The sequence below is a fragment of the Drosophila arizonae genome, chromosome X (assembly GCF_054131065.1).
Source record: "Drosophila arizonae isolate 15081-1271.41 chromosome X, UAZ_ARI_1.0, whole genome shotgun sequence".
Classification (NCBI taxonomy): Eukaryota; Metazoa; Arthropoda; class Insecta; order Diptera; family Drosophilidae; genus Drosophila; species Drosophila arizonae.
Window position 1 is genome coordinate 22,121,624 of NC_142927.1, and position 17,660 is coordinate 22,139,283.

At 37.6% G+C, this 17,660-nt stretch overlaps 2 protein-coding genes across 5 annotated transcripts in view; one reads left to right on the forward strand and one right to left on the reverse strand.

The window, feature by feature from the left end:
• Nucleotides 1–8,558: 8,558 nt before the first annotated feature.
• LOC108620247 (uncharacterized) lies at nt 8,559–12,946 on the reverse strand. 3 transcript variants are annotated; one of them, XM_089475723.1, is made up of 5 exons: nt 11,714–12,555; nt 11,483–11,654; nt 11,204–11,414; nt 10,842–11,121; nt 8,559–9,493 (listed from the first exon to the last, which is right to left on the reverse strand). In XM_089475723.1, the coding sequence occupies exons 3-5, from the start codon at nt 11,329–11,331 to the stop codon at nt 8,624–8,626; spliced, it is 1,278 nt and encodes a 425-aa protein (XP_089331849.1). In that variant the 5' UTR covers nt 11,332–11,414; nt 11,483–11,654; nt 11,714–12,555; the 3' UTR covers nt 8,559–8,623. The 3 variants fall into 3 exon arrangements, with proteins under 3 accessions (XP_089331849.1, XP_017872644.2, XP_089331848.1); XM_018017155.2 differs by lacking the exons at nt 11,483–11,654; nt 11,714–12,555 and adding an exon at nt 12,590–12,946; XM_089475722.1 differs by having other exon boundaries at nt 11,483–12,555.
• A 752-nt stretch (nt 12,947–13,698) lies between these two features.
• The window catches only part of kairos, a 63,152-nt gene continuing 59,190 nt past the window's right edge, over nt 13,699–17,660 (forward strand). Inside the window, exon 1 of one of the 2 annotated variants that reach the window (XM_089475721.1) lies at nt 13,699–14,071. The gene's annotated coding sequence lies outside the window, so the exon portion shown is untranslated. The remainder of the gene's footprint in view (nt 14,072–17,660) is intronic. The other variant, XM_018017126.2, reaches the window with a different exon arrangement.

The following is a 17,660-nucleotide window of genomic DNA, read 5'->3' on the forward strand; positions in this document are numbered from 1 at the left end:
CGACCACGTCCATGTATATGTACACATATACTCATACAGACGTCGACGTCGAAGTCGCCGCAGCACACGTCACCAGCAGCGGTAGCAGCAGCAAATAGTTAGCGATGGGCATGTGCTTGTGCATAAAATTAAACAACATTCGTGCTAAGTCACGCACGAAAAATGAGCAATACTTAGAAAGTCAAAGAGTTAAGTATATAGAAGTGCATATGTACATACATATGTATGTATGTATATTCATAAATAAAATACTTAAAACGTGCACGGGCGATTAAAACTAACATACGGATATTCAAGATTTTAAAACAAAAAATCCATAAAAATGTTTATATTGCGATCATTACTTATTTATTTGCGTTCGTATAATAAGCCGATACGTTCTAGTACCAATAAAATTAAGAATTCAGTGCGAAAGAGGGAGACAGCACATCGAGTATGCAGCAGCTAATTCTGCATTCAAGTGAGTCACGTAATCGGCAACGGGTTTAAATAGTGTGCCGCCCATTGTATGTGTGTTTATGCATACACATGTACAATATTATTATATAATTAATAGAAAAACTAAATGCTAGAAACTTTATGTTTATTTCGTCTACATACACACATACATACATCTGTATGTATATCAAGCAGATAAGACGTTGTCTCCAATGCACAGCAGGTTGATGTCTTTGAGTCGTGATTTGAATATTTCTAACACGCTTGCCTCTACATATAATAGTACATGCATAGCTATGTATGTATGTATGTATGTGTGTATGTTTTTACTAATATGCTCGTACTCACATGCATGCCTGCTAGCTCCCTGGCCTGTTTCGTAATTTTGCGCTTTGTTGTTGTGTGTGCTCTGCTTAAGCATTAGCTTCTTAAAGTGCAGCAGCAGAAACAATTAAAACAACACAAACAATAATAGGAAAACAAGAGCGTTAAACGTTATCGTCGTCACGTCAAAGTCACGGTGCTTGACGCTGACGTCGATGTCGATGTCGATGTAGATGTAGATGTAGATGTCGATGCCGGCGTTCTTCCATTACACTTACCTCACTCATTCTCATTCTCATTCCCTCGTTCTATCTCTTGTCTATTCGCACACTGTCGCGCTCTTCGCACTTGCCTTGCTTGTGCGCTTACTCATGTAGAAGAACAACTACTACACACATGCCTGAAATATTTTTAAATACCTAACGCAAGTCGCATATACATGCGCATTGCTGTATGTGTGTTGGTCATTTGAGAGAGAGACATAGACATGCCATAATGCTATAATGCCATAAGAATGAAAGAAGAGCACGCACAATTGACGCCGACGACGCGATGTTCTTCTTCCTCTTCTGATTCTCGTTACTGTTTTTTTCCGTGTATTATTGTTGTTGCCGTTAGCGCACTGTTATGGCGTACAACGCAGCAGAGACGCGACGATGGTGACGTTATTTCGCTAGCTCGCTCGCACACACATCGAGCGCACTTAACCCGCTCGCACATGCGTGTGAGCAATAGCAGCTGACTGGCCAGAAAAATGAATAGCATACGCTCAGGCCGTCGATTAGCAGCTGAGTCAAATTACCTACCATAGTAGTTTAATGACAAGTATGGTATAAAACGAATTAATTAAAAGTTTAAAAAGTTCTATTAAAACCATAAAGTAACAAGAAATTTGCAGCTATCCACATACATATAGGCAGCAGTTTCGTTTATGGTGTGCAATTGCATCCATTCTATTCTTAGCCAGTCTGTTACCTGGTCTCTGCCGTTGCAGAAACCAATTAGCCAAAACTTGATAAAGTACACTGAAGGCGGGCATAAATCTGACCACAGGCAGGTGCAACACGTTCGACTCACACCCACATGAAGTTGAAACAAACTGACGAATAAATAGGAAAAAAACATATTTTTTCATAACGTCGAAGTGGAAATGTCCTTTTATGTGGGGATAATTACTGAAGCGAAAATCAATTGGAAAATACATATAATTTTTTATTCACATCAAAGTCGAAATACCTTTGAACGACGATATCAATTAAATATAAAAAATAAGAATACAAAAAAAAAAAAAGTTTTACATACATATAGTACAGTGATATGATATAAGTTTTAAAAAACCAACAAGAGTAGTAGAACAAATATTATATTTTTTACATGTTGATGTTGAAACCTTTTAAGAACATTTTTTGTAGCAAGGATATCAATAAACAAATGGTATACATCCATCCATCCATCCATCCATATATACATACATACATACATAATATATTGAACTATTATAAAATGTACATATATTTTTATCGTTGAATTTGAATCTTTTTTATATGTAAATAAATCATAAATAAAATAATAGAATAACATTAAAAATAATAAATATAAAATAAATAATAAAAAAATAGTAATAAATAAATAACATTATAAATAACTTTATTAAATAAAAGTAATAATATATTGTATAATTTTAGAGCTTTACACAGCTAATATGAAAATATTTATAATCTTCCCATTTATTCGATTTATTTCAAGAAAATATACAACATTTCATGATTAAAGTATAGTCTAAATAAGGGTAGGAAAGTGGCGTCGTACAAAGTTTGTCATATTGAGAGTTTCCTCGGCGAGCAAACGCCCCATAAACCGAAGCAACATTTTCAATTTGGCAACTTGGCGTATGCGTAATACAATAATCACAGTCATCACACACTTGCACACACACACACACACGTATACAGAGCTAGGTGCCCAACTCTAACGTTAACATTTCTCTAACCGAGCCTCGTTGCTGCCTCACTTGACAGAGATACATTGGATATTTGCCTTGCCGGTGCGTTTGTGTGAGCGCGGCTTACATGACGTATGCTCCATAAACGTTGCATAAATTACGCATACGTCGCATATTGCGTTACGTCGCGCGTGCAGCTGACAGTGGCGGTCGCACTGCCAAAATGTAAGCGAACAACACGAAAAAGCCGCCAGCTCCGTCAGCCCCCCATGCCGGCCATCCCATTGCCATTGCCCCCCATCCCTCCGTCCTGCGTTCCGCCCCCTTTTTTACGGCTCCAGAGCGGCAGTAATGTGATTTGAAAGTGAGCTGCTTGGGGCATTTATTTAATAAGAAATGCGCAGGGGCGTGTAAAGCGCTATACGTAATACGTTTATAACCAAAAGCTAGCACCGAAACACAGCGCCAGGCCAAATCCCGAGCCGCCCAGCTCCCCCCCTCCCCCCTCCCTCACTTTCCCACCCACAACAGCGAGGCACAGCCTGCCCAGTGCCGAGTGCCCAACGCCACACGAATGACAAGCCGCCCACACATTCATCAGGTGGAGCTCGCACGGACAGGGCCCGATGGAACGATGGTTCGATGGTCCGATGGTCCGATGATCCGATGGGCCGATGGGCCGATGGTCCGATGAACTGACGTAGGCAGGTGGGCAAACAAACTTGCTTACCGAGAGCGAAATCAGCAGCTGAACAACACAACCGGAACATGGTAACGGCAACAACTTATGTCAAAGGTAATTGAGATTCGAGCAGGACAGAAGTAACCACACATTGCTTGTACACTTCGTCGAGCAGTGTTGCAAAAGGCAATAATATCATTACCAGCTGATTGAATGTTGAGTATCTGAAGCGTAATCGAAATGAACGGGTGTTTAAGGGATATACATATGTATGTATGTAGAAATCATATAAATATATAAGCTATTTAAACTGTACTATTTATAAAAGGTATTGCTATCATTATTATTATTGCTTTAGGGATTATCAGTAACCATTCTGTAGGTCAAATACGTATAATGAGCTGCAGTAGCGGCTACTAGAGAATTTAGCCCCAGAGAGCTCGGGTTCAGAGCCTGAGAATTCACAAGGAGAACTATCGATGATATGGTTCACAGGGGTCGATCTTGGGACTAGACCTGTGGAATATCAGCTGCGGCGACATTTTATAGCTGAATATGCCTGATGAAACGATTCTTATTGGATATGCAGACGACATCATGGACATTATCTTTCTCCTAAAAATACTTATCCAAGTCTTGAACCTTGCTACTTGCTACCCAGAAAGCGGAGTTACTTCTGTGAACGGGGAGGCAGACTCTAATGGAAATAGAAATCGCTGTGAATTATATAGTCGCCTGGTGAAAGCGCCAAATAGAGTCTTACTATATAAGATATATGAGAATATATATGAAACTGGAACGGAAGTAGGAAATTAGATGGCAATGCTTAGGTAAAGCACACCCACACACACCTTAATGCAAGACAGCTCCTGTTTACAAGGTATAGAGCAGCCTTCGAAGAGGATGTTGCTTGGTCCATAAGATAACCAGATACAGCAGCCAGAGAGACGACCTGACTGACGGTGCATAAAGCATGTCTGCCAACCTCAGCTCCAAGGTGAAAATAATAATAACTATCGAACCGTATTCCTATAGCGCTTCACTGGTCAGCCCCGGAACAAGTATTTTCCTTAGGCAAAAAGCTTCCTCGCGCTACTCAACCAGATGTCAACAAGGCGGTAAAACTTTGTTTCTAGAATGCAAGACGCATGGCTGGCTAGAAAGGCTATTTCGGGATGCGTGCATTGAACGGGCAGCTGACATAGACAAAGGTGAGCCCCACACATGCCGTCGGCTTAACCCCTGCTGTGCATGCTAGACACAGCTCCAGGCACAGCTAATAGAACCTACACTGCTTGCTGCGGTTGCGGCTGCTGTAGGAGCTATTCATAGAAAGCTTCAGGCGGCGCAAAGAGGGAGGGAGTTCAGATGCCCGTCCGGCGGTTCCATTGGTAATGCTTGGTGTCAAGCACAGCGTTAACATTTCCGTTTGATGGAATTTCAAATGGCCTCCTGGAACAGCGGTTGATGCCATAGTTCATGTCAGATTAGGAAGGTATCTTCGATTTGGTCCTTAGATCGCCTGCTGTGCAGTTTATCCGATGTAGAGCTGTGATCGGTGTAATGGGAAAACCTGCTTAGGCTTTCCTCTCTATAGACTTGAATAATCTGAAAAGCTCTACAGGAATCGATTGTAGGGAGAGACTTATGCAGCATCTACTTTGATTACAGAAATAGACATTAAATGCCTAGAAATACCACCTTTGTCCACTCAAAAAGATTTCCTAGAGGCTTAAAAAGAACTTACCCAAATGATGGTTCGCCTGATTTACCTTCCGGCACTTGGAATCAGCTTTCCAGAGCACGGAGTTATTTGGCAATTATATGATTTGTATAGGAGTAAACGTATTGCGAAATCTAGAGATAATGGCTATACGACCAGAGCTCAGAGCACACTACTCACGGGACTCTAAGAAGCTAGAATGGACCTTAGACATAGCAAACTCAGCTCTGAGAGACAACTTCAACTTGTACTAAGTAAAACAGAAATGGCAACAAGCTCTTTGAGTAGTGTTGATTGAGCATATTGACGGACGAGCTGCAAGAAACTGGAGCCACAATACGGCTATATAGTATTGAAGTACGGGCGAAACATCAAAGGCCGATGTAAGCCGGAAGCAGTTTCCATTTGTCTACTCTATGTATACTTAACGCTATAATGCCTCTGATAATAGCTTTACGTATGGCATTGGCTTACCAAACAGTGTGTTTCCAAACGAAAACAGGTGCATTTGCGACAATCTAAGAGAAGAATGAACCAAACAGGCAGAGAGGATAAGTGAAGTCACAAAGGGAAATCGTTAAAGGTCTAAAGAGGTTGTATATACATGTATATACATATATGAATTTATTATATTCATTCACGAAAAAGAAAGGAGTATATTGGTGTTGTGCCATGTCGGGTCTATTGAAACTAGAAATTTTGTTTATATGTGCACGCTTGTACCCTATATTTTCCCGATAGTGGCGTGAGCAAATCAGAAAAAGGATCTGGCAGCTTTTGAGCCATGAATGAGTATTCTGCAGTCAGTATCAATCAATATTTCTTACAATAATCGTCGTTTTTTCAAAGATCTGCGTTATATAATATTATAGTATATATATATATATATATATATATATATATATATATATATATATATATATATATATATATATATATATATTATAGTATATATAGTATATATATATATAGTATTTAGGTTCCACTTAAAAAACGAAATCATGTTTTCGATTATTGTCGATAAAAATGATATGGGATGAGTTATTAAAAAAAAATTATAGACTCATATTGCGTATGATATATACGAATACACGTCTGATATTTCCAGTCCCTAGCAGATGTAGTTTTGGAGATCGCTGCATTCACAGACGGACGGACAAACAGACGATCAAGTCTATATCAACTCAGCTCGTCATCCTGATCAAGCATATATTAATGGTGTTTGCCACGCCTCCTTCAGCCTGTTACATACTGAACACAAGACCATTATACCCTGATGTCCCATTTGGGTTCAGGGTATAAAAAAACGTAAACGGCAGCAATCGTATATAGACAACAAATGCAGGATTATAGCTCCTGCCGAGTGTGCGTAGACGTGGAGACAGGAATGAATTTACTATAATATAAATTGCGTGCAGCACAGCTCATGCGGTGCTTCTGATCATGTGTGTGTGCGCGTGTGTGTTGGTGCACGCATGTGTGTGGTAGCTGCACACACATATGTATATGTGGTGAGGCAACGGGCAGCGTGCGTCTGTCATCCAGAAATCCACAAAGGACCCAAAGTTAATACCTGACCCCCCAATGGAGCATTATCAAGCTGTGCCTTGAACAATGGAGGTTTCAGGCGGAAGAGAGCGGGATGGACTGAAGAGAAGAGGGAGAAGGGGGTGAGGGGGCTGTGGGTGTGGGTGTGGGTGTGGGTGCTGTGGGTGCGCTTTGATGAAATGTTGGCCAGTCTAATGAAATATAGTTGCCGCCTATTGTTTGCTTAAGTTGGAAAATGTTATATTTTAAAAGCGAAAAAAAAAAAAAACTAGTGAAAAACTGAAAGAAATTGGGTGGAATTCGCGCGATTTTGTATTTATTTTTGTTTTTATTTATTGTTAAAAATAGTTGAGTTTAGCTTGAGTCAGTTGATTTCGAATAGTTTCACAGAGCTATATATTATTATTAATTTAAATAATTTTTTATTTCATTTAAGCTTACATTTAAATATTTAATATAATCAAAAAATTTTAGATAATTATATGTATTCATTTATTTTATATTATTTATTTATTTATTTATTTATTTATTTATTTAATGTTTCCAAGTATTTATTCCATTTGAATATTTCATTAAAAGATTTTTTTTTTTCATTATATACAAAATATATATTTTTTTCTATTTAATGAAGCTTATAGATATTAATGCTATTCGAGTATTTAGTTAAATTCAGATTTTTAAGTTAAATATATTTATTTATTTAATGATGATTATATATGTACCTATTCTATTTGAATATATAATATAATAAAATTTTGTTAGTTGATTTTATTTATTTCTTTATTTGTATTTATGACATTAAATGCATTAAATTTTGTTAGTTAATTATATTAATTGATTTCTTTATTTATTTAATGATGTTTATATACATATTTATTTAATTAAAAATGTATGTACATATTGATTTCGTTTCAAACTTTAATTAAATAAATTTGCTCATTTACTTATTGGTGTTTATATTTATATTTATGACATTTAAATAAAACTGAATTTTTTTCTTAATTAATTAATTATTTATTTTTTCCTATTTAATGATGTTTATATATGTAAGTATATTTATTCTAAATGCATATGTTTAATTTAATAAATTTAATTTAGTTAATTTTCTTTACATATTTATTTAGTCATGAATGAAATGAAATAAAAAAAAATATATTTGATATTTGTTTAGTATATTTAGTAATCTATATTTATGTTCTTTTTAAATATTAATATAATTCAAACGCATTATATATTTATTATAAATGAAATAAAAAATATATTTGATATTTGTTTAGTATTTTTATATGTACTTGGTATTTCAATATTTGCCATAAAGTCATCACGCTTAGTTCTTCAGCTAAATATCCACAATATGAACAATGTGAAAAACCAACTCGACGCCCACACGCATTATATTGCGTATGTGTATGTGCATGCGTGTGTGTGTATGTGTGTGTGTGTACGTATGCAGCTCGCTCTAACTGGTATCCGCTTAAGTAAACAAGTCGTGTGGCACATACAGCAAAAATTGAGTTGACGCCTGGCAAGCAAACTTAAGCTGTCATCCACATGCCCAGAGCTCGGCTGGGTGGGCGTGGGCGTGGGCGTGGTGGGTTGGGCAGCAGCTGGAGTGTTGAAATAGAGGTTTACGTGTGCCCAAGCATGTGTGTGTTTGAGACTGACTTTCTCTCTCTCTCTCTCTCTCTCTCTCTCTCTCTCTCTCTCTCTCTCTCTCTCTGTGTGTTTACTTAGCGTTGCCACGCGACAACTTGTTGCACGTCTGATAAAGGAGTCGACACATCAAACAGCGGCAGGTCGTAAGCAAAGCAAGCAAAACAGTTGAGCATGTGCACCGTTACATCCCGAGTAACCCACATCCGCCTTCCCTCCCCCTCCGGCAAAAGACAATCATATTTAGCTACGATGACGATGGCTCAATCTCGAGCACAATTTATTTAATTAGGCAATCAATTCGAATCTTTTTTTAGAGTCGCACGAACTTGACCAGCTTCGAGCTGCTCTTGCGCAGCAGCACCTTGCCCAGGGGCTGGCCGAAGCCCTCGTACTGCTGATAGACATGCAGACCGCGCACCACTGTCGCATGCACCACACCGCTCAGCCGCTGGCCGGCATAGGGCGTGGGCGACTTGTGCGACGCGTAGAGCTGATCGCTGCAGACGGTGAACTCCTCGTCCGGATTCCAGATGCAGAAGTCGGCGTCGTAGCCCTCGGCAATGCGCCCCTTGAAGCTGGACAGGCCGCACAGCTGCGCCGGCTGCCAGCACATCAGGCGATGCACCTCGGCCAGGCTGAGCGGCTGCTCCGTCTGTCGGGCACGCGTCCACACCACCGGCAGGCTCAGCTGCAGCGAGCTGATGCCCGGCCAGGCGTTCATGAAATTGCCGCGTGCCCGGCCGTAGGTCAGACAACGGGCACCCGGCGTTGCCGAGGAGTGATCGCTGGCGATGAGCTGCAGCGTCGACTCCGGCCGGCGCAGCGCCGACCACAGGGCCGCCTGATTGGCCCGCTCGCGTATGGGCGGCCAGGTCTTGAACTCTGTGCCGCAGTCGGGCACCTGCTCCGCCCCCAGCGCCAAGTAGTGTGGACACGTCTCGGCGCTCAGCTGCACGCCCGACTCCTGCCGGCACGCCTCCAGCACGGGCAGTGCCTCGGCGCAGCTGAGATTCATGATGTGATAGCGATGCTGGGGCTGCGCTGCGGCGGCGCGGCAGATCAGCTGCACCGCCGACAGCTCCATGCTGGCGGGCCGTGACCGAAGAAAGCTTCCATAGCATTTGCTTGACGCCTCGTCCGGCTGCTGCTGAGACTCCGTTGCTGGCAGCTCGGCGTGGAACTGCAAGCATCAAATTGTAGACGTAGATGAGGGATTAAATAAAGTCATGGATGCTAGTAACTCAAGCTAGTCTCAGTCCTGGTAAGTCATGTTTATGTCTTGCTTCGTCTGCTCATCCGACTGATTGTTCATCCGTCCGACTGTCTGACCGTCCGTTCGTTCGTGTATGCATCCGCCTTTCTGTCAATGCACCAGTGCGTCCAACCACTCCTCTCTACGACCATCCGTCTGTCCGTCCGTTCGTTCGTTTGTGGTTCAAGATTTTTCACACTACAAACATGTTAACGTCCTGGTCCTGGACCAAATTGATGTAAATATCAACAGAATTAGATAAATATGTAAATATAAGTTCACTGCAGTTGAATACATCGCGTTAACAGTTATTGCTAGTCAATTTGTTCATTGTTCATTTCAAGGTAAAAAATTGAAAATAAACAGAAAAATATAAATTAAACCAAAATTATAAAAAATAAAAGAAATAAATAAAAAAAAAAAAATAAAAATAAAAATAATAGCAAAAATATATAAAGGAAAAAAACTATAAAAATAGTAATAAGTAGAAAAAGATATAGCACGTTGAATAAAAAAATAATACAAAAATAAATTTAAAACTAAAAATAAAAATAAAAGAAATACTTATGTAATAAGTAAATTAAAATAAAATAAATAAAAATTGAAATGAAAAATTAACAAGCAAACAAAAAATAAAATTATACAAGATATTAAAAATAAAACAATAACTTTGCACTACTCAAAAAAATAAATAAATAAATAAATAAAAAATTAACACAAAACATTTCAAAAATAAAAAATATAAAAATAATACAAGTATAAATAATAAATAAAAATTATAATAAAAAAGGAAATTGAAAAGAAGTAAGCTGCTAGCATTGCCCATATATTAAAATTAAATGAAATAAAGAATAAAATAAAATAATAACCGAAAAATAAATAGCAAAGTAAAACAACAAAATATATGTAATTAAAACATAAACAAAATTAATTAAATAAAATGAAATACAGAATAAAAAAATTAATAATCGAAAAATAAATAGAAAAGTAAAACAAAAAAATATTTGTAATAAACAAAATTAATTAAACTGCTAAAACTCTTTCTATATCTGTCTCCTTAACCTCAACTCTCTTGTTGCCTAGAGATATATTGTAGTAATTCGCTATAATTAGATCAAATAATAATAATAAAATAGGCATAGCTCCCACCTTAACAGAGAACTAGAGTCATAAATTTTCGTACATAAATTATTTAAAGGAAAGCCCATACATGGAATGTATACAAATTTAGGATATTTTTCAAGATTTTCCCAAGAGTTTGATCCCAATTATTTACCGCTATGAGCGCATCTGCTGCCTGCTCCTTGCTTAGCTGATGCAGTGCCTCGCCTAGCTGAGTTTCGTTGATTGCTGCGAACTCATCGCCCACCGGCTGTGCGCTAGGGCAGAGTGTGCACTGTAGTCCGACGACACCGGCTGCCAGCTGCGGCACCAGCTGATCCGTGTTGCCCGGCACCAGGCCGCCCCAGAAGCCGACATCCACATAGATCTTGCCGCGTGCCGTCGCCGCCTTCGCCTTCAGCGTCTGCACATTCACTGTGGGGGGCGTGGCATTACTGCGGGCGTTGTACTGTAGAAAGGGCGGTGTAGAGAGCACCAGCAGCAAGCCGCTTGCCACATCGGGCGGCTACTACTCACGTGGGTCGATTTATGATGGTCGTGAATCCGCCGGCAGCCGCCGCCTTGGTCGCCGACGCGAATCCCTCCCAGTCGGTGCGCTCGCCCGGCTCATTGATGTGCACATTCGTATCGATCAAGCCCGGCATCAGCAGCAGATCCCCGAAATCGTAAACAGCCTCCGATTCTGTGTTGTACAGATAGGTGTTTACCTCCTGCTTAGTGCGCAGCACTAGTAAAATGTAAATATATTAGTGGTAAATTTAAGTAATCCATACATAAGAAGTTTGGATAGAATACCAATTAGTTCGTTATACGCAATGTCTTCTTCATTGACTTCAAAACAACTTGAAGAGATATCTACAAAACTAAGGCTCACATGCGATATTTGCAGTCTCTAGATCGTAAACCTCTCTGGCTAAGCCTCTTAAATCCCTCAGGTAGCATACTACATTTTCAGTTTCTATTAGACCTTAGAAATATTCTTCGTAATTGTATAACCTTTGGTTCTACTTGACTTCACTGTTTCACCTCATTTCCACTCCAATCCCGTTATTCCTTCATTCGATAACTATATTCTCATATGGAAAGAGTCATTTAGGAAAACTTGGAATTGATTTACAAAATATAATTTCCTTTACGATAAATTCAATCAAAATGTACATATGTCTCCAACATTTCCATCTGACATTTTCATTTCCATTTGATAGTTTCCCATTTTTTTTTTTTTTTTTTTTTTTTAGACAAAATAAATAAATAAAAATATTTGTATTATAAGAGTCCAAATTTAATTGACAGCAGTCCGAGTTACCTAATTTTCAATAAATGTCAAAATATACACATTTAAATAAAATAGATACATTTATTTGTATTTTGTGTGTATATTACTCTCTCACTAGGAACTTAATGTATTTGACATACATACATACAGACAAGCTGCTTAAATTTGCTTGATTATTTACTTAATATCTACGCAAATATATTATTATTTATGAATTTATTAATTTGGAGCAAACATGAGCAGAATTTCGCGTCGACCTTTTCTCAGTCGCAGCTAGTTTAATTAGCCAAATTTGATTTTCGCTCGCTCCCTCTCCCTGCGCGCTCCCTTGCTCTTACGCGTTATCTTTCACGCTCTATGTCAATTTTACCTGCTGCCTGCCTGCTTTTCACCCACTCGCTCGCTCTCTCTCTCTCTCTCTCTCTCTCTTTCTCTCAGTCTCTATCTCTTTATCTTTCTGTTTTATTTTGGATGTCAAGAGAAACCTCAAAATTGTATAAAGCCCAACAAGTGCAGCACAAACATCCAGCTGCCAATGTATATTTGTATATAATAGCTTATAAATAAGTATTCATAATAGTCAAAAGGTTGCGTATCGCGAAAAGCCTTGAGCTTTGCCCACTTACCACGCCGAATGATGCCGCCCGTGTCCACGATGATGCCGCCGTTGAGGGGCGTTTCGTGGCTGCCATCGCCCAGATAAATGCGCTGGCTAAGAAAGAGTAAATCCATTTCACGATCTGTTCGAGCTAAATGTTTGAATACAACTGAAAAAAGAACTAAAAATGGAACTGTGAAAATGAAAACGGTTTGAGTTATTTCTGTACGAGACGCTGAGATCGGAATCATGCTCTCTCTCTCTCTCTCTCTCTCTTTGTCTCTGTCTCTCTATCTCTCGTACTCATCCTCTGCTTGCTCGCTGCTTATTTGCATTGACAAATAAATAAAGAAGCAAATCCAACAACAATTCAATTGCGGCCAAAACTTTACTTAATCAAATCTTAAGTATGTAAGCGTGTGCGTGTGTGCGTGTGCGTGTGTGTATAGCTTTTTGACTGCTTTGGCAAAGGCGCAAGCAAGTACATCAATGTGGCGCCGCCCAGCGGCAGCTTTTGGCTATTAGGGCAAACTTTTGCTTTTTTTTCTCATTTCACATTTTCGGTTTGCTCATGTACAGCTGAGCTACAAATTAAAGGCAAAGACGAAGCGTAGGCAAAGGCGAGCCGAAACCGAAACCGAAAACGAAAACGAAAACAATTCGTACGAACCGAATACACAAAATCCGAATGCTCAAGTGCAAGTGTGTGCGTGTGTGTGTGTGTGTGTGTGCTTGCCGAATGGCAAAATGAAGTTCCACTTGTTGTTGCTGCCTGCTGCTGCTGCAGACGAATCGACGTAGTCGGCACTGTTGCGTCTCTGCTGGCAGATACACACGCACAGGCGACGGCCATGTCCTTAACACCAACACTAGCATGCCGACGAGGCTGCAGCAATGGCAGCAGCAACAGCCCCACCACCTGTCGGACGTCTCATCAAACTGAAATTGAAGCGATTTAAGTTGGAGACGCGTCCTTGTCCTCGCCCTTGTTCCTGTTCTCGTGCTTGGCCTCGTACACATACACATACACAAACACATACACGCACACGCACACGTCCTCGTCCTTGTCCTCATCGTCGGCTCCGCCGACATCATCATCATCGGCATCGTCGACATCGTCGGCATCCGCCGTCGAGTCGGTTCGCTTGTCTCGCCGTGGCCATCGCTTGGTCGCGTCATTCTCGTTCTCATCGTCGTCGCTGCTGGCCGCACATATCCATAGTTGGCGCTGCCGTGCAACGCATCCAGCGAGTTACCCCGCTTCGAGCAGCTTCGCGACAACCAGTTGAAGTTATTCGACGCACACACCAGATCCTTTGAAAACAATTAAAAAAAAAAAAAAAATTAAAATAAAAAAAAAAAAACAAAACTTAAAATAAATTTTAAATTAAAACAAAAAAACTTATTGAAAAAAATCATAAATAAATAATAAAGATTTGCAGCCAAATTGACTTTTTTAAGTGTGCGATTTGAGTTTAACGGTTAATCTCGCAGTGAATTGATTCTAACGGTGAGCGCAACATTTTCAAATTGCATTTTTTTATGCTGTGTTGAAATCATATATAAAAAATACATATATCTATGTTTTTTTTTTTGCTTTTTTTTATGCCGTTAAGGCCATAAAAGGCATAACAAAATGCCAAGTGATAAAACACAAAAAAAAAAAAGAAACAAAAAAGCAAAATTCATAAATGGGCAAAAGAAAATAAACAAAAATTGGATTTCAGGACATGTTTTGTGCGCCAATGTTATATTTAGATTTATGCATATACATATATTTTTTAATATATTTTTGTTTTGTCTTTTTGTTGCAAACAAATTTTGACAGTTGGCGCTTAATGCTCTTAAGTCGAAATTAAAATATGAAATGCATGTTAATGTTTATGTATGTATTGAAATAATGAAAACAAACTTGTTTTCTTATCTCTATATGGTAAAAATAATTCAGCTTTGCCTTTGAATATGTAAAACAATCCATAGCTTGTTGATACGAGCTTCAAGCTTAAGCGGGGGAGATCTTAAATGCAGTATAACGGTTCTTTTTTAATGTTATTTATCAGATAATCTAGATTTAGTACTAAATAGTAAACAATGTCTGTGACAATAAACTCATTTATAAGGTTTCTTTAGGCATATCATTTACAGTTCTATATTTTCCGTTTTGAAAAACTTTTAGATCAATTTAGCAGTATTTTAAAATATATACTATGTAATGTGAAATTAGCTTGGATGTGCAAAAAAGCTGCAAAAGGTTGAGTTTTAGAATATTAATATTTCAGGAATTCAGGAATTCCCAAGGTTCTCTTCAGGCCTTCAAAATGATGTCTGCATATGCATATATACAAAAATGGTATATTATTTACTTTTTAATAATATTTTGTATTTCTCTAGCTAAATTTCAAATGTAATATTGTGTTTCTTTAATTGTTTAAAAAATTGTAATATACGTTAGCAAACTCTGCAAATTCATGACATAAACAAATTTTTAATTATTTTATAATCAACGATGGCAAAATTGTGTGATATAGGCCTCGATTTGCTTCCGCATCTGAAGTATTTTCCACATGGTGCATTCGGCGACTTCTTCCTGTTATTAGAAGGGAAGAGAATGCCTACCTTGAATGAAATTTAGGGGCAATTGCTGAAACTGAAATCTATTTAGGGGCTGAACAAAACTCGTACTATAAAAATGATAATGAAGTATTGTATAGCAACTTTTATTATTGTAGCGCCCTCAAATATATCTGATTTTTTATGATAGTCCTCGAACTATTTAGCCCAAATTTTTATTATGAAGTTCTATCTTAAATTTTTGTTGAAAATTCTCAAAAATACATTAATAACAATAACAAAATTAAATAAATTTATAATATAAAATACTAAATTATGAATACAAATGAGATAAATGACAATATAAATAAAACATAATAAAATAAAATAAATAAAATCCGATACAAAAACTACAAAATTAAATAAATTAAGATAATGTATAATAATACAAAAATATAAAAAGAATATATATGTATAAAATATTTAAAATATAATACAAATACAAAAACATAAATTTGATATATTAATAATACTAAAGCCACAATAAAAAAATACCAGAAAAGAAAAGCAAAAATACTACAAATTAAGATTATGTGAAATACGACAAAATACATTAAGTAAAAGACTAAACAATTAAATTGAATGCTGAAAAAATATATTGAAAAAAAAAAAAATTAAAATACCACAAAGTTAAAGAAATATAGGTAATAAAGACTGTATAAGTATAGTAAACAATAAATATAATAAAATAACATTAAAAAATAAATAATCATATAAAAATAGTTTTTCAAATGTAAAACCGTTAAAATGATCAAAAATTGATAAAGAAGAGTACTTAACAAATTAAGGAATAAATAATAATAATAAAAAAAAAAAACAAAATAAATACTTCAAATATAATTAACAATTATATTTTGATGCTTTATTTTTTTTTTATACATTTTATATAAATTGCAATTATGGAAAAATATTACTTCTATCTGTTGAGTAAAATTCTCAGATATAGAAATTTTGAATGAGCTTACTGCACCTCAGACGGATAAATAAGCTACATGGAGTTGTAAAACATTTGGTTTAGCTCGTTATCTCTTGGGCTATTTGATGAAATCTTATGGCTCCATCAAGTTAGCTGGGCTTGGCTACCTTTTGTAGTACTTCTTAACTTCTTTGCTGCTCCTACTTTAAGCATTCTAAGATTAAAGTTTAATCAGTGTAAACTTTTGTTGAAATCCGAGATTGGTCTTAAATTGGCAAATTAATTAAAATTTAAGAAAAAATGGATTTCCAATCAAATTTCACTCACTTTTGAATGGCTTCAATTCATCCATAAATTGCCGACTATAAAATGACGCATATTTTTTTGGGCGAAAGTCAAATATGGAACACTTTTCACTAATTGTCGAGCAGCGCAGTGGCCGCGTGAGAGAAAGAGAGAGAGAGCGAGAGAGAGAGAGAGAGAGGGAAAAAGGAGGAGAAAATCAAAAGCCAAAAATTGTGACAATTTTTTGCTCAAAATCAATTTAGCCTGCATATTTGTTTTTGTTTTTGATTTTGGTTTTTTGTCTCTTTCATTTTGTTGGAAGAAGCTTAAAGGCTTATGGCATTATTTGTAGATTGGTTATGGAATCGCGAATTAATTGTTTACTGTCCATGCGAGCGCCGCAGTTACAAATCGAAACTTATTGCCTCCGGCTCGACCGCATCCACAATAAATGACATTTTATTGCACTTGCCCAAAAACGTATGTAGTTTACTGAAAATACATGTGAGACTGTGCGTGTGTGTATGTGTGTGTGTGTGTGTGTCTGTTCGTATTTCCGTTGGCGTGTGTTTGTGTGTGCGTGGGAATATAAAAGTTGTCGAAAGTGATTTATAAACGATTTAATGCGTTGCCGCTTCAGCTGCCTTTACTCCTGCTGTCGTTTTCACTGTTGTTGTTGTTGCTGTTTCTGCTGCTGTTGTTGCTGCTGCTGCTGCTGTTGCTTGTGGCTGCTGTTGCAGTTGCTGCTTGTGCTACATTAAATTAATTGTCTGTTAAACATTTTGCAACATTTCCCAACGAACCAAAGGCCAATTGGCAACTGGTAAACAGCAAATGTACAAGGCAGACTACAAGAATATTAATATACAAAAAAGAAGAAGAAGAAGCTCAGTGCCAGCGCATATTAATAATAATCAAGAAGAGCGGCAGAAAAACAGCATCATATAATAATATAAGAGTGCTCTAGTTGAGACTGCTTGACTACGAGATATCCTGAATCCTACGAAGAGCTGATATTCCAATCATGTTACGCTTCTTTGCTGCACACATAAGAATCGGCATATGTACGCACACAAATACACGCAATTCGGGCTATATTATGGCGATTCATTTGTAAACAAATTTTTCAGAATGTGAGAATGACATGCATATCAACATATTTGGCAAATCCCAAGTCTCTATTAATCGAATTGCGCTTATTTTTCAAATTCGGAGTTAAACTGGTAAATTTGGGGCCGATTAGGCCAAAACGAGAATAGTCATTGGCTTTTTGAAACAAACTCAATCA

What these genes read in the sequence shown, in the direction of transcription:
- LOC108620247 (XM_018017155.2), bottom strand. Translation starts at nt 12,812, where the DNA reads ATGATTCCGATCTCAGCGTCTCGTACAGAAATAACTCAAACCGTTTTC. An exon ending in ACCATCATAAATCGACCCAC is followed by an intron (nt 11,122 to 11,203) that starts GTGAGTAGTAGC and finishes CAACGCCCGCAG; the next exon opens with TAATGCCACGCCCCCCACAG. An exon ending in CAGCAGATGCGCTCATAGCG is followed by an intron (nt 9,494 to 10,841) that starts GTAAATAATTGG and finishes TGATGCTTGCAG; the next exon opens with TTCCACGCCGAGCTGCCAGC.